The sequence below is a fragment of the Pavona decussata genome, unplaced genomic scaffold (assembly GCF_977016875.1).
Source record: "Pavona decussata unplaced genomic scaffold, jaPavDecu1.1 SCAFFOLD_127, whole genome shotgun sequence".
Taxonomy (NCBI): domain Eukaryota; kingdom Metazoa; phylum Cnidaria; class Anthozoa; order Scleractinia; family Agariciidae; genus Pavona; species Pavona decussata.
In genome coordinates, this window is record NW_028145541.1 from 1161741 (window position 1) to 1178536 (window position 16796).

The window sequence follows — 16796 nt, forward strand, 5'->3', positions numbered from 1 at the left end:
AAACATTTAAGTCTACGGATGATATCCTAAACGGTTGATCGCCCGAACAAAGTTGTATTGAGTAGTACAATCCAGTGGTGAGCTGTTTATCATGCTGTACAAGGTGGCTCTTTTGTATCTCTGAATAACATCCTAGCGTGTGGCCATTCAGATGATAGCTAATAAACTAAATTTGACAAAATAACAAAACAATTTTTGATTTTCATAATATTTTGAATTAGGATGCTCTCGAGAGCGAAAAACTTAAGATCCGGTTTCAGAGTTTGACGGTTGTTTTAATGATTCATAATGGTAATTCGCTTGGAGCATGCCTCTTCTCTTTTGCCGTTTTTTCTCCCAACTTTTTTTCTCGTCCATCGACAGGTGTTAAGACAAAATATTTGTTCTCTTGCGGGTACCTGTTGCATGGCGTAATCACTCCAGCAACTTCTGCCGTCCAAGAAGATCGTCACCAAGCCAAATATCTGATTTACACCAAGAAGTTAGCGACTCAGATTTCCTCGAATTATTTTTGAGAAACCTTCAACTGGTGACATGGGACTGAAGTAATTTTTTTACACTGGTAAACTTTTGGTTAGGAATCCACGGTAGTCCAAAAATATGGAAGGAAGACAACTACTCAGACTTGGAATTTTTGCGGTGACGGGGCGAATTACTTTTAAGGTTTTAGTCATTTTAAATGTGTTTTTTGTGGTGTTCGTATCGAGTGCTATTATACCGCCAGAAGCGGAGGGCAATCGGGTTCGAAGCGTAGCGCCTATGGAAGTAAATGCTTTAAGAGAAAGTATTACGGAGGAAAGTAAGCAAAACAAATCTCTATCGCCGGCGATTTGCCAATCAGAGGACTGCAAAGCGATCTCAAAATTAATCCAAGAAGTGCGGGATGAGAAAGTGGACCCTTGCGATAATTTTTACGAATATGCTTGCGGGAATTGGATTAAAGACAACAAGGTACCGCCTGGGCATCTTCAGTTCTCCAGGATAACACAGCTATCGAAAAACAACGAGCGCGTTATGAAAGAAACACTCGTTCGCGATCAACCTGAGGATACGGAGGCCATTATGAAAGTGAAAAACTTTTACCGTTCGTGTTTAAACGTGAAGAAAATTGACGATTTGGGAAATAAACCTTTGCTGGATTACATCGACGGTTTGGGTTCGTGGGCGCTAAACACGAAGTGGAGCGCCAAGAATTGGAATTTTTATGACGTTTTGTCCGAGGTGCAGAGAGATTATCCAGTTGAAGTTTTTTTCAGCGTAAATGTGATTCAGGATCCCGTAAAGGCGAAAGGAACCGAGAAAAAGAAATACATCGTTCTGGTGAGTGTAACAGTCTTGGATAAATTTCCACGCTTTTAATTTCATAGAGGCGAGGTGTTATAATGATAGCGTGTCTGACTTGTTTTGAAAGATCGCGAGGTCAGTAACAATCCAAGGTTGATCTATGTTGTTAGACTCAGATGGCCAGTTATTAAAAGACAGCTTAGACGGTGTTTAACAAAACCACGTTCTAAGCCGTTTTCAATTTTGCCAACAATCATATCTAAACATTGTCTGCTGCCGACGGCAACAAGAAGGCTTGCATCCCAGACTAGCAAACTATTTATCTACTCAAAATAAACTACTTATAAACATTTGGAGGCCCACTGATTGTCTTAATCCGCGGCCTAAGTTAGAGACTCTGTTTAAATAACTGGCCCAGAGAGGTTAATACTATCTCTCCCTAGTCGGTCGTAGATCTTGATCCAGGATACATGGAACAATCCTGGAAAACTGACAAAATCAATGCGGGTATTATCATACCATCTGCGCTTAAGCTGGAGAAGTTATGTCTCTAATTGCTTCATGCTTAAGAATCACCGTTAAGCTCTGACGCGGATGGACAGGTCCCAATGATTTCCGACAGCTTCGATTAAACGGAGTGAAAACGTTCATATCAACTGATCCAAACTATGGGTGGTTTGCATTGCCTCCATGTTGGTCGACAAGACAAAAGAAAAATTGCTCACATAGTTTGCATAAAAATGGCAGTTAACTACTAGAGGAGAAAAATTTTATTGTTCCTTTCCACCAACATGGCCGCCATGACGTCACGTGCCAACCATCAATATCCTATAAATAAGCTTTTAGATGGGGGATAGACTCATGAAAGGAGAAGCTTAGAGCGAAGAAACCCAAGGGGAGAGGGCAAAGGCGGCCTCAATACTTTATCTCAAGGCTCCCAACCCCTTACCCCTCACTCCTCCGTTACCCTCCCCTCCCTTCCTCTTTTCGCTGAGCTTTCTTTTCGATCTTTCTCCCATTAGTTACCCCGTTAACAGGGCGCCCAGCCCTCACCTTTGCACATGAAACAGTCCAGTCATGATGTGATTATTTTCGGAGAATTGTTTCTTACTGACTTATTTACTTACGTTTAGCTCGACGAAGCGAAGTTGAATCTTCCGCAAATCATTTACTTCACCGATTCAAAGGTAAGAGGATTCGCCCATTGCGGCGCTATTATTCAATTTCAATATACATAATCTCTTCACCATACTTTAGATATTTCTTATAGTCCGAGTTAGGAGAATTTGCTTAAAGATCAAGACAGCTCCTCCTTTGTGATCACTGATTTCCTTTTTTCTCACGAGCTTTGAGTTTAATGAAGTATAATATTGTGAGGAGAAATTATATGCTGGTCAGTATGTCCACTAAAAGACGACTGTTGCTTTGTGTTAAATGCCCTGAAATGTCTCGAAAAAGTCTGGCCCTTTAGTTTTTTCTGCAATCAGTTACCAGCGAGAAGTAGAAGTTGGCTCTACGTCGTGCAACGGCCACAACAACAAAAGCGTTTCGAGACATATTCATTTCTAGATATATATGTTACACTACGCAACGCTTCGTGCAACTTGTGTCGAAACGGCGCAATGAAATTGCGAGACAGCTAGTTGAGAGAACTAAAGCCTGGTTTTCCTCTGACTAGCGACACAAGCACAGACGCAAGCATAAGATTGTTTATTTCACCGTGAAAACGGCCTTGACGCAAGCATAAGCACAAGTGCAACCACAAGCACAAGGATAAAAAATTTTCCTTTTCTTGTATTTGTGCTTGCGTCACGTTCGTTTTAACTTTTGACATAAAGCTCTTGTACTTGTGCTTGTGCTTGCGCTCGTGCTTGCGTCGCTTAAGAAAACCAGGCTCAACCAACCTCGTTCCCAGGGTTTTTCCTGGAAACGAGGTTGAACCAGGCTTAAATTGCTTACTGTACCAGCGCCTATAGGGTGTTAGGCATGCGTTACTGAAGTGATGAATCGTCGTTTCAGATTTTGAGAGAAGTGTGGAAATACATGTCAATTATCACCAGTTTATCAGGAGTAGGTTACAATGACTCAAAGGATGCGATGAAGGAATTACTTATTTTTGAGGGGCGCCTCGCTATGGTAGGTGGACTTCTGCCTTTAATCAAGATAACCGTCTTTCGCTATAAAGTTTTGGGCCCTAAACAAACCAGAGAAAAAGTTGTCGACAGCTATGTGTATTCCACAACTATTAGTGCTCGATGGAGCTTTTCCAACACAAAAGACCAAAATGATCGATAAATTTGTTTTTGTATGCGAGAGTTTGGTGGCTAGCGCTCCTGCGCATGTCAAAGCGTTGACAACGAGCACTGGCTGTGTAAAACAAACAATTATGAGAAATAGGACTTTTCTATGCATTGGCTTGTCCTGAATCAATTTTCAATAGTGTAAAGCATACAGAACAGAAGTGGAGAAATTACCTTATAATGTACCCTTGGACATTTCGACAGGGGTTCAAGAGCCCTTGGGTGGGGGAGGGGCCTATCAAAGGCATCGCTGGAAATAACCTATTTACTAGTTTAACAATGGTTATTACGAAGCAAACGTATGGTACCTTCTCAATTAATTCAGCCGGTTCACGTTACCAAATGATTTTTTTTTCTCCAATATGTTTTATCCAGTATTGGGTCCCTAAAGTGTCCAAGAAGTACGTGCGTATTCCAATCGGAAAGTTAGCAAAGGCTCTGCCTGAGGTAAGCCATTGATAACACAAACAAAACTGATTTTACCTGTATCGAGGACTGTGTGATGTCAACGCAACCGCGCAATGAACTTGCAGCTTATTGAAAACTTTGTGAGGCTGCGAAGGCACAGACTTCGCACTCGGTCGGGGCAGAAGAGCTTTACACTGTTTGAACCGGTTTCCATAGCACCAAGCCACTAGGAACATTACTAAGCATGTCAGCAATTACTATTGTAACGTCTGACATGAAGCCCCACGACAAGTTATTTTATTTTATTTTTTGCAACCAGCCCAGGAACGTCTCTCTCTCTCTCTCTCTCTCTCTCTCTCTCTCTCTCTCTCTCTCTCTCTCTCTCTCTCTCTCTCTCTCTCTCTCTCTCTCTCTCTCTCTCTCTCTCTCTCTCTCTCTCTCTCTCTCTCTCTCTCTCTCTCTCTCTCTCTCTCTCTCTCTCTCTCTCTCTCTCTCTCTCTCTCTCTCTCTCTCTCTCTCTCTCTCTCTCTCTCTCTCTCTCTCTCTCTCTCTCTCTCTCTCTCTCTCTCTCTCTCTCTCTCTCTCTCTCTCTCTCTCTCTCTCTCTCTCTCTCTCTCTCTCTCTCTCTCTCTCTCTCCTAACAAATAATTCTTTGCAAACCTCAGTCTGAACATGTGAAAAGAGCCTTTGCTTACAACGGCGCTGAGCTATGGAATTTATCAACTCTCAGGTTTTCTGAAACAGGCTTTTCAATAATGTGCCTTCTTTCAAACGAGAGCTAACATCTCTTAAGCCCTAACCGGCATCCTTAGTTTAATTTTTTTTTAATAAGATACGCTTCATAGAATGTTTTATTACTACTAATTAGTTAAAATGCTTGCCTTCCATTTAAAGAAGTTCCCAAAGGTTGTTAAATGGAACCCCGACGGTAAAATAAAGCGTCACATACTCGCTCCCTCCCTTCTTCTTTCCCTCTCCCTCCTTTCCTCCCTCCCTCCCTCCCTACCCTCCTTCGCCCCCTCCTTTCCCTCCCTCCCTCCCTCTTTCGCTCCTACCCTCCCTCCTTCCATCCCTCCCCTCCCCTTCTCTCTCTTCCTTGCTTCCCTCTTTCTGTTATTTCCTTCCTTCTTTCTTTCTTTCTTTCTTTCTTTCTTTCTTTCTTTCTTTCTTTCTTTCTTTCTTTCTTTCTTTCTTTCTTTCTTTCTTTTTTTCTTTCTTTCTTTCTTTCTTTCTTTCTTTCCTTCTTTCTTTCTTTCTTTCTTTCTTTCTTTCTTTCTTTCTTTCTTTCTTTCTTTCTTTCTTTCTTTCTTTCTTTCTTTCTTTCTTTCTTTCTTTTCAAACTAAGAAACCAAACAATAGTAGAGACCGAGTTCGAACCTTTCTTCTTCCACCCTTCTCACTACCGCCTCCATTATGACTTTCAAACTATTTGTAAACTATCAACTTCTAAATCTAGTTTATTTCCTGATTATCGCGCTTTGCTCTTCTCCATCAGTTTCCTTGGCTAAAACACTTAAGGAGGGTGCTGTCGCAACCGGACCTTTCAAACGACGACATGGTCATAGTCCTCGCCAACGATTACCTGCAAAATATGATCGATCTACTGCGCAAGACAGATAAAAAGTAAGTTCACTCTGTACGATTTCTGGGTAGGAACAAGAAAAATAAAAACTAAAAATGCGAAATAGTTGGCCCTATTTCGCATTTTTATCGAGACATCTGCCCCTGCGTGAACGAAGGAATTAGTTTTAAAGTGTTAGGAAATTTGGAGGTGATATTTGCCAAAGCAAACTTTAAATTTTTGTTACAATTTCTCACTTGAATGATCACACATTACAATTTCATCCACAGATAGACTCAAAAGTTAAAACGTTAAAAGTTAGAAAGTTAGAACAGCACTTAGGATCTCGCGACCAAACTTTAAAGGCAAAGATTACACTTTTCGAGCATAGAGCGGTTTTCAATTGAGTGTCGAAAGTTTGGTTTTGTATTACTAAGTTCTGTGATTGGTTAACAAAACTCGCGCCACTTTCTCAACCAGTGGGAATTCAAGCCACGCGTTTTCCCGCGCTTGGCGCCAGTTACATGTATTTGCTTCGAATTCTGATTGGCTCGTTGTGTGTGTTTACATCTGTTGCGATTGGCCAGAGTAATAACTTTGGTTTTGGTTTTATGGCTCAGTTGGAAACTGCTCTACCATACCAATTAACTTTCCTATGTTAGGGTGCTGTCTACATACATCATATGGCGGTCTATCAAGGATTCAGTCCCTCTTCTCTCCAAGTCTTTCCGAGCAGTTCATCAGACGTTCAAGAAGAGACTTCTTGGAAGCAAATCAAACAAGTCGAGAGAAGATATTTGCTTTAGTTACACTAACAACGTTCTGGGGCCCATGTTGGGTGCCGTGTTCATACGAAATGCGTTCAAGCCAGAGAGCAAAGAAAAGGTGCGTGTACAAGGAGACTCTTAAGGCTGGTTCACACGAGCAACGCAAATGCAAGCGCAAGTACAAGCAAACACACGTGTGCCAACCACAACGCAAATGCAAATACGAGAGCAGACACAAGAAATGGAAAATTTTTCATTTCCTTGCGCTTGCACTTACGCTTGTATTTGCATTTCACACGTGTGAACTGGGGCAATGCAAAGGCAAACGCACGCAAGATGAAAAATACTCGTTCCATGCCTACACGGTTCAAACCAAGATGGCGTTCTCTTCCGTCATCTTTAATCTCGTTCCCAGACTCCTCGTTTCCCGACTGCTGGCTGAAATACACATGCGTATCTCATTCTGCTTGCAGTTCAATCTCGTCCCTCCAATCTCTTACACCAATGATCAGCATCCGAGACTTGTTAACAGATTATTTTCAGCCCATTAGAATACAAACGACTTAGCTAGGGTTGATGAGGCGTAGATTTTCGCTCATTTTTTTCGCTCTCGTTCAAAGCCCAAGCACTTTTTACATACGGCGGAACAATCGAAATCAGAACGACTGCGTTGGAGGCTAGACGAAGCTGTGACTTGGCCTTTAGCATAACAGTTCGTAATCGTAATGTACCAATTTGAAGGATAAGGTTTATTCTAGTCCTTCAAATTTCTTCAAAATAGTGCGTACCATTTTCGGAGTGACTATTTTTCAAGATTTTGCAGCACCATTCCTTCAAAATGACGCATTCGATTTACAGACTGGGCGGTCTGGCCTGCCAGTTTTGGCAAATGGAAAGCACTCGTAGACTAACCTAGTGGCCTACACAAGTCGATGAAGATTTTCCGTGATTCACTGTTTCCTCTGAACAATGTTTCACCTCCACCAGGCTTATATACCATCACATTTATTCCATTGCCTATCAGTATGCTGGACGTTTGTCCCATGAACCTAGTTTAATGGCCTTAGCTCCCACGAGTCTCTTGTAGCTCAGTGGTAGAGCACCCGAACTAGTAATCGGTAGGTCCTAGGTTCCGACTCCTGATTGGGGCACTCGGAGTTCCTTTTTCCGAGTATATATGCCTGTGTCATGCACTGAATAATACATCATTCTCAATCTAATGCTTCACATTTAGCAAAGTTTATTCATTGAAAGCTGCTATCCATTTTGTTTGTGGATGCTTTGGTACCTGGAAGCAGGATTTAAATTAATACCTCATTCATTCGCCTTTCTTTTAAAGGTGGAGGTGATGATGGAAGGCATCATTCAGGCTTTCAAAGACCGTGTGGCTGGGAGGGGCTGGATCGACAACCAGACCGTGGAGGCTGTCAAAGAAAAAGTATGTTACAATACATGCGATTCTTAACAGTTACTGAAGCAACTGAATAAACGTTTAAACGCTAGGGATATCTTTGGTGTGAGTGGGTACCAAAGTTTGTATTATAAATGATCACAGGAAACAGATGAAATTCATTGAACTAAACAAGGTAAAAGGAGGCCGCGTCGAGGCGTGGAAAAAAGCGCGCGCACCGGAAGCCAACCGCGGAAAAACATGCAACCAATGTCAAACACGGAAATTATGATAATTTCTTTAATTTGTTTATTTATTTCTTTGTTAATTTAATTATTTATTGACAGGCAGACGCAGCTGTTTATAAAGTAGGATATCCTGATTACCTGTGGAACGATACAGCGTTCACCCAGAGATATAACATGGTATGTTTAACACTTCTCGCGAACATTTTTTTTTTTAATTCAGACAAGGCATTAAAATAATAAAAATCGATATGTTTTATAATTATTTCTCATTTACGTGTGAGATCCTCGGTAGTATAGTGGTGAGTATCCCCGCCTGTCACGCGGGAGACCGGGGTTCGATTCCCCGCCGGGGAGAATAGTGTTGTTTTTTTTTTTTTTAATTTTACATTATTTATTTTGCGTTCTTTGTCTATCCACCTGAAGAAAAAAATGAATCTCGGCTAAACTTACATCTATGGCTGAAAATATGTAGTCAACTTTTATTTTTTCCGGTATGTTTGTACTGATAAATCGGACTGAAAATTTTAATCAATATATGAACCAGATAATACATTACTGGTACTGTTTCTTGCCTTTGAATGATGTTTTTTCCACAATCTGAGAAATTTTACTTCATTAACTTCATTGACACCCCCCTCCCCCCCCCCCCCCCCCCCTGGACCGTTGGACTCTTTTGTGTCCGGCTTTAGCCTAACTGGAGTCTTTGGGTCTAACAATTTGCCCTCATTCTCACCTCCCCGTGAATTATATACCTGAGTACCCCCACCTGGGGCCCAAAGTCTCTATGCATTAGTTAGTCCAACCTCGTTCCCAGGGCTTCTCTGTTGTAAATTAGAAGTGGCGGGCCCTGGGAACGAGTTGTTAGTCGAACTCTCAAAAAGTTTGGACGTCCTATGCTCTACTTAATTTATCTTTGCTCTTCACTTTTATTTTTTTGTTTTTCAGTTGAATATCACAGCTGATCAGTGGTTTAACAATGTACTCAGCACTGATAAATTTTCCAACTATCAAATTTTCACCAAGTTGGGGAAGCCAGTTGACAGACATCAGTAAGTGTAATCCTGTGCTTGTCGTCATAAGACGGTTATTATTATTAATACTCAGGAAAATCAATTTCACCGGAAAATAAATTTAAAATAATCCAATGAACCAATTGCAAGTCTATGAACTTGTACCGTTCCAAACGCGGGGCAACCGAGTTAACCGTTGGGAAGGGCGTAAAAACCTGCAACCAATGTCAAGCGCACATGCAACCGGTTTCAAGGGCGGGAAAACATGCAACCGGTGTTGGTTTGAATAAAATATGCCAGCATAATTCACTGCTTTCGGCGGCGAGCAGTCTGCGGGCATAATACCACATTTTTGAGCAGTATTTGAGCAGAATGCAGAGAAAAATCGGTAATACAAAAAGATATACAACGCAGTTAAGAAAAAAGAAAAATAGTAACAAATTCAACTTTTTCACATGGTCTTACCTGAAAGGTGCTCACATCACCTATCTGAGCGGTTATAAAAAAAAATGCGCCCGTGCTCTCCACTAGGTCACCTACGAGCCAGCAGTATTACAAAAACATTACCTCCAATAGTAATATTTTCGAAGAATTTTCCCGCACGAGAAATGCCAGGTACTATTGTGTCGAGCATAATTTTGTTGCCCGAGCAAAATTTTGAGCAAAATAAGCGATTTTACGACCACCACCGGTAGGCATAATACGCCAATTTACGAGCATAATTTCTCTAAGCCTAAAAGGGCGTGTTCAATCGCGGGAAACATGCAGCCGGTTGAAAACGCAAGCACAACTTTTTCCAGGGTCCTTTTTCTTGAACAGAAAAGGCCCTGGGAAAGAGGTCGTGCCCAGCACGAAAATTAAATATGTAACCGCTTAACCGGTGTCAAGCATCAAGTTTGCTCAAGAGAGCATCCTCTCTTGGTTTGCTATGAAAAAATATGCCAAACAAATCAATATAGTGAACAAACAAGTGCAAAAACTGCAACACGCAATTAAGTACATTCCATACGATGGCTTGGGACTAACAAGAAATTTTTGAATTTGAGCGTTTTTTCTGTTTTATATTGTTTTATCAGGTGGATAACTGTGCCTCAGTTAGTAAATGCATTTTACGTTATAACCAAAAATGAAATAGGTAAGTGAAAAGTTCCGTAGGCTTAATTACGCATTACACGATTTACTCGTGTCTAATTAATGCTTTTTACGAGATTTTAAGGAAGTGTTCAATATTCTTGTCGCTTTTGACACAGCTCAGAGTATTTGTTTGTTATAGCCAAAGTTATGTCTTTTGTGTCCACAGTGGTTCCAGCGGGAATTCTGCAGCCGCCTTTCTTTTATGCAAACCATATACCCAGGTAATATACCCGAAAAGCTTTTCTGATATTTAACAATTATTTCACGAAATCGAGTAATGATGATGATGATGATGATGATGAGTCCTACATCAGTCTCGTCAGCACAGCCAGGGCGCGTTGCAGGTCAGCTAAGGCCTCTGGGAACGAGATTGCCCGTACATGGACTCACGGCTAGCAAGCAAGCATGCGCAGTGCTGCGTTAGCTGTAAGGCCATGTACGAAGAGATTCAATCAAAGAGTGAAAAGTAGTTATCCAAAAGAAATGAGGAAATGTACAACAAAGCGCAATTTTCCCCTTTTTTAACAGTAGCTTTCTGAATAAGCTAGGAACGGTATGTTGAGTCATATAGCTTGAATGAGATTGTTGATAACTGGGATATTCTATGGTGAGACAGCTGAACTGGTTGTCAGTGCCATACCATGGTGGTCCTAGTGTTCACTCGGTTGGTGAACGTTTTAACTAACATGACTAAGTTTTCTCTTCCTGGAGCAAAATCATTTCTTATTTGCATATGCATGTGAACAAAAGCTTTTTTAAAGGTACCATCTATAACAGAACTCACTTTGAAAAAGAGGTGAAAAACCTATTGTGAGCTGTTGAAAACGCTATGAATCACTTGTTTTCTTGTTCCAGGTCCTTGAGCTATGGTGCGATTGGTCACGTGCTTGGTCACGAGCTCACACACGGTTTTGATACGACAGGTGAGAGTTAACACGTGACTACAGCGCGCAACATTTGAAGGAGTGGTTATGAAACCTTGCGAACTTCTAAAGAGGTGCTAAAATTTATGCTGCGTAGCGTTTCCCCTTCTTAAGCTAGAAAGAGAATGAAAACTGAAGTATATTATTTTATAGGACGAAAATTTGATAAGAATGGTGAACTGATTGAGAAAAGAACTCGCTGGAGTGAGCCAGCGATAAAGACATTCCAAGAGAGAGCAAAATGTTTGGTGGAGCAGTTTTCACAATACAAAATCCTCAACAAGTTTCACGTAAGTAAATAGACAGGATTCGTTCCAGTTTACAGAATTTAATTAAAACTTTATTTTGTTGAAAACCAACTGACAATGTCGATTATACAGGAAGCCAGGTCAGGTGTCGGTGATTACAAAACCACGTCATCATCGATGTCGAGTGATTATAAAATCACGTGTCTATTAACGTAAGATGAGCATAATATCACGTGTTCATTAATGTCGCCTGTCCAACCACTGTTGCAAGGGAGAAATTTCACGCTGATACCAAGTGCTCGTTTATATGTCAAGTGTTCATTGATTTCATGTTTCTTGTCATATTGCATGCCATGTTTTCAATTTGCAATAAATCAGATCAGTAGGCTTCAAACTCTGGAATGGAACATAGCTGACAGCGGAGGCCTGGCTTTAGCTAACAATGTAAGACATCACGTGATAACCTCGTGTTGTATTTGTTGAATTATGCACAGATTAGTGGAACAAAAACTCTTGGCGAGAACATTGCAGACTTGGGAGGAGTCAATTTGGCTTACCACGTAAGATTTTTTACAATTTTTTTAAAACTTCGCTACAGCTACAAAGGGTTGTGGAGATGATAAGTGATCATGGAACAACCTGCGTGGAAGTTTCGCAAAGAGAAGCGCATTAACGCAAACAAACACAAGCGAAAGCATTGTTTTCAATTATTGAACGCAACGACAAAGCAAGCAAATCGTAAAATTAACGTTCCTCACAAAATCCAAACGAAATGAAGGTGCCGTCAGTGTTCTCAAGTATTAAAGCTAGCTTGGCCCACACTTATACACTATACTTGCACCGAACACTAACAATGTTCACACTTATGAAACGCAGGTGCAGTTCTAGTATTCTTAATAAACGTAAAGAGAAATCAAGGAAAAGCAATTTTCAAACTTATCACACACGAAAGAAACACGATTATTAGCATTAAACGCAAAGGAAACGTTTACAAAGGAAAGGCTTACACCAGTTAAATGTAAAGGCAATGGCAAGCAGTAATAATGATTTTTTTACACGCAAAGAAAATCAGCTAATCTGCCAATGCTCACTCTTCATAAACGCAAACAAAACGCGAGCACAAGCAATGTTCGAAAGCATTGTTATTGGATAGTTGCTCGGATAGTGATCAAGCGTCGCCTTGTACTGTAGCCCCAGTTGTTCAAAGAGCGGATAACTTTTTTTTTTAGCGGATAAGTCTATATCCAGCGGATAAAATGTATTGGTTGGGGGTACATTTTAATCAGTAGATGTAGAGATCTACGCTTTTTAAACAACCGGGGCCATGAAGACTGAAGGAGAGTTTTTTTGTTTTTCTTTCAGGCGTATAATGCGTTCAACGAGAAAAATGGACCGGAACCAGTTTTACCAGGGCTTAATATGACAAGCAAAGAACTTTTCTTCATCGGATACGCTCAGGTACACCATTATACATCATTATCAACATCTCTCTGGAATGAATATTGCATACGATATCTTTCAACGGTAACAAACACTACTGATAGCCTTCCTACCTTCGTTATCAGAGGTGTTTTTCTGGTGCTGTGATGTCCGTTCGTTAGCACATGCGTCGCAAACACCATTCTCCGTGTAATTTCCAAAGACGTCTGAAGAAACAATCTTAATTCTAAGCCGTTTTTGCCTTGTTTCACTTGCAGAAAGAATGCACCCACACCACCCCTGCTGCGGAGTTTTTGTCAGTTACAGAGGATGTCCACGCCCTTACAAAGTTTAGGTGAGTCAACTACGCAACAAGTCCGTCCCTACCCTGGACAGGCGAGCTAAAACTTTCACATAGGGTGGGGAGGATAAGGACGGGAGGCTTCAATATTTATAACATCACAATAAACAAATTATAAGGCACCAAAGCCACAAGCTCCATGATCTGCTGCCGCCCCGCAATGAGTCTACTTATTGCACCCGTAGCCAGAGATACTTTAAACTACCGATTTGTAAGACAAATAGGTTTAATAGTAGTTTATTAGTAGTAATCTTAATTATTAGTAGTTACGGTTTTTATAATAGTTGTGATATATTTATAGATAATTTTTAGTTTCCTTGTAAAGTGAGTCGTATTTCAGCCGGCCCGGGGGCTGCAATGATTTTACTTCTTAATAAAGCTATCTATCTAAACAATAAGTACATTTTTCGCTTCTGTAACTAGTTGTTGCTTTTCCTTTGCTTTTGTAGGGTGATTGGAACCTTGTCAAACTTTCAAGAGTTTTCAGATGTGTTCAAGTGTAAAGTAGGATCGTACATGAATCCAATGAAGAAATGCGAAGTCTGGTGAACGAGGGGTCAGCATATTAAACTGAGGAAAAATGGCTCGTTGTATTAATTAACAATTATTCACCAATTTGGAGGTGGATGGCTAATGCTCTCTCCAGTTTGAGTAGAAGTTAGTTGTTAGTACTTAGAGAAGGCAAGTAATAGTACTTAGAGTAAGCGAAAAATACTAACTACTTGTTTAGTATAATACTAAATGAGATTATTATTCATTTTTTATGAACAAATCATATCATTTGCTATTGTTTCATTTAATTAGTCAAAACATGCTTTTGAAATTAGTGAAAACATACTTTGCAATTGAAAACTATTCCTCTAAATAGCTATTATTTTTCTCCTTTCACAAGTAGATATTTAAACAAATTATGTTTCTAAAATCATTTTGCTCTTTCTCTCAAACCTACATTCATTGTTTTGCACGTAGAAACTCTAAGAAAAAAATTGAAAAGGGGATTTGCCGCAATTGTGGCTCTTGTGATGTCAAAGTTTGTGAAATAGAAGAAGTTTGCCTGTGTAGTTGAAAGCAATTGTAAACGATTGTAAAGTTAAGTGTGATACGTTTGACAAACGTCTTTCAGAATCCAACCTTTTCTTTTTGTGGGCAAGCTTGTGTAGTAGCAAGCATCGAGCAAGTCCTCGATTACGCATGCGCACTCCTTGCCTTCGATAGCGCACCTAAAATGCTTGCGTCTACAGTCATATATGTCCAGCAGACGCCTGTATCTGGCCATTCAATGTTTTTATTCAGTTGAAAATAAAAGTTGTTTTTCTCGGTCGTTTCTGTAAAAGTTTATGATTCGGGGATTCATCCCAAAGTTCAACCTCGTTTCCAGGTTCTCTCCTCTTCCCGTCCCATGGGAACGAAGTTGTCCAAAGTCTTAACAGACGTCTTCCCTCTCTATACTACTTGTTTCCGACGTTTTTCATTAAAATGCTGTCTGGGTCAGTAATGAGAGGTTAATCACTAAGAGGGATTTATCCCTAATCCCGCAGCCCAAACGACGTTCTAATTTCGATCCCGTAGCACGTGATCCCAGATCCTTGGCCTGTAAAATACCACAGAAACACTCTGAAACGGGAGGTGTTATAGCATTATTGCACCTCCCCGTTTCAAAATGTTTCTGTTGTATTGTAAAGAGAATTAGAGGAGTAAAGTACTGAGACTGCGATCATGATGATTTATTTGCAGCCATTGTCTCCCAAATTTGATCTTTCCGGGTTTTTAGCCTGTAAGAAGAAGCAAAACTGCAAAAAGGAGCGCGCTATGGCTGGCCACCTGCAACCGATTGTCTCCACTGAGGAGGGTATTCACAGGCTACAGATTTCTGATCGTCCTTGTTTGCGAGGGGGAAGGGAGGAGGAATTAGCTTTGGCATAAAAACACAGGCCAACGTAACTTGAGGCCCCGGCGGATAACTCATATCAGTTTAAAACCGAAGGCTGTTAGTTCCCGTGGATTTGAGAAATCAGAGAATTAACTCTGCAATGTATTAAAATAGTAACTAATAACTGATTTTTTTACATAAATTTCCCGTGCAGTCTTTAAAGAAATGTCGTCCACGCGAGGTTAAGAATAAAATATTTGACCTCGCTGGTATTCCAACCCATTAGCCCCTGGATTTTGATTACCGATGATCGAAGTACTAAGCTACGAGGCCAGACGGGAGTGCTCTTGGCTCGATCGTGGTCTTGGATTTGGTTCAGTCTAATTGGCTAAAGGGCATGAAATTTAATTTTAAATTGCCTTTTTTCCTCACTTTTTTACGCACTTTTTCTATCTTAATCTGTATGGATTTTGCGATTCCAACAAGGTTATGGATCCTTAGTCCAATTCCAGCACGTACCGTTTCCTTCACTTGTAACTATATCTCTTGCCGACACGTATTTTGGTAAGGGACTTTTCCAAACGAAGTTTTCGAAAACAGGTCAGTATATTTATGACTGGTGATAAAGCTCAGATTAGCAATAATGAAAACTTTTCATCTTGTATTTATACGCGATAATCGGGGCTGCAGTGTATAGACATATTAAATGAGGTGCAGTTTCTTAATCCAGTGGATTAAGACCGGCTTAATTAAATTAAGTGTACGTTGTAATACCAATATTTCTCGTTTTAAAAACCTTTTGAACTCTCTCGACTTTCTATATAGGCTTTTGATTCCAACCTTATCTAAGCTGATCTAGAATGTAGACCAAGTGAATAATGTTTTCTACAAAGTTGGGTGCAGGACGGCCGAAGCATATTGTGAGCTTGATCTTTCCCCCCATCGCTTGTACTGACGGATTATTCTGAAAGGCGGATAATCTCTTGAAAATTTACATTTAGATGGTGACAAGAGACATTTGTTGATCATGACTCATAAAGTAACAGTTTAAGTGCATCAAAGTCCGTCAGACGATAGGTTGCTAGAAGTCGCCTTCTCGTTAGCCGGCCGATTAGTCGAAAGTCCCGGTAACTTACCGGGTCCGGTAAGTGTCTTTGGTGATAAATGTTTCTTAACAGAAGTCAATTTTTGTTAGCTTTGAATACTAAATTTTAAAATCTTATAATTCTATGAAAATATTGGCCAAGTACCATATCTCTAATCAATATGTAATCGGCGAAAAAGCATTAAAAAATATACTTAACGAGCCCGGTAAGTTACCGGGACTTTCGAGAAACGGGCCCTAGAGGTCACTCCAATCAGTTCACGTGCGAACAAGCGAGACTAAGGGCGCTTTGCATTTTTCAGTTTGTAAACGGAATGTACCAATTTGAAGGATAAGACCGGATAAGTTTTATCCTAGTCCTTCTAGTTTCTTCAAGAGAGCGCCTACCATTTTCGGAGTGATTATTTTGCAAGATCTTGCAGGACCATCCCTTTAAAATGACACATTTGATTTACAGACTGGGCGGTCTGGCCGGCCAGTTTTTGGCAAATGGGAAGCGGCACGCAGCCCGGACTCAATGCCATGCACGGCAGTACCAGAGAGCAGAGTTATCATTGTTGTAATTGTAGTATACAAAAAAAAACTGACTGGACAGGGTAGCTGGTCTGTAAGAATACGGTTTGGTCAGAAGTGGCGTATAGATTTTGAACAGAAAGCTATGCCGGCCTAGAGAAGGAAAGCACAATGAGTACGAAAAGCAGTGATTGATTACTCTCTGTATCCACTATATGACGAAATCTGGAGAGAAAAAGAAGCTGAGAAAAGGAG

The 16796-nt window shown here is 40.5% G+C and overlaps 1 protein-coding gene and 1 non-coding gene across 2 annotated transcripts; both read left to right on the forward strand.

Moving 5' to 3' along the window:
- The first annotated feature begins 7 nt into the window (after positions 1–7).
- Positions 8–14374, forward strand: LOC146469095 (endothelin-converting enzyme homolog). The gene is made up of 17 exons (XM_085123761.1): positions 8–1320; positions 2418–2471; positions 3304–3420; positions 3960–4031; positions 5488–5615; positions 6216–6438; positions 7660–7758; positions 8058–8135; positions 8904–9007; positions 10045–10103; positions 10269–10323; positions 10958–11025; positions 11179–11315; positions 11768–11833; positions 12636–12731; positions 12971–13047; positions 13503–14374. Exons 1-17 carry the CDS (start codon positions 601–603, stop codon positions 13600–13602), a joined length of 2253 nt encoding a protein of 750 aa, XP_084979887.1. The 5' UTR covers positions 8–600; the 3' UTR covers positions 13603–14374.
- Trnad-guc (transfer RNA aspartic acid (anticodon GUC)) lies at positions 8241–8312 on the forward strand. The gene has a single exon. It is a non-coding gene; the product is annotated as a tRNA-Asp (tRNA).
- Positions 14375–16796: the final 2422 nt, after the last annotated feature.

Coding starts and splice junctions, on each gene's coding strand:
- LOC146469095 (XM_085123761.1), top strand. CDS start 601: ATGGAAGGAAGACAACTACTCAGACTTGGAATTTTTGCGGTGACGGGG. Junction 6,439..7,659: donor AGCCAGAGAGCAAAGAAAAG/GTGCGTGTACAA, acceptor TTTCTTTTAAAG/GTGGAGGTGATGATGGAAGG. Junction 8,136..8,903: donor TCACCCAGAGATATAACATG/GTATGTTTAACA, acceptor TTTGTTTTTCAG/TTGAATATCACAGCTGATCA.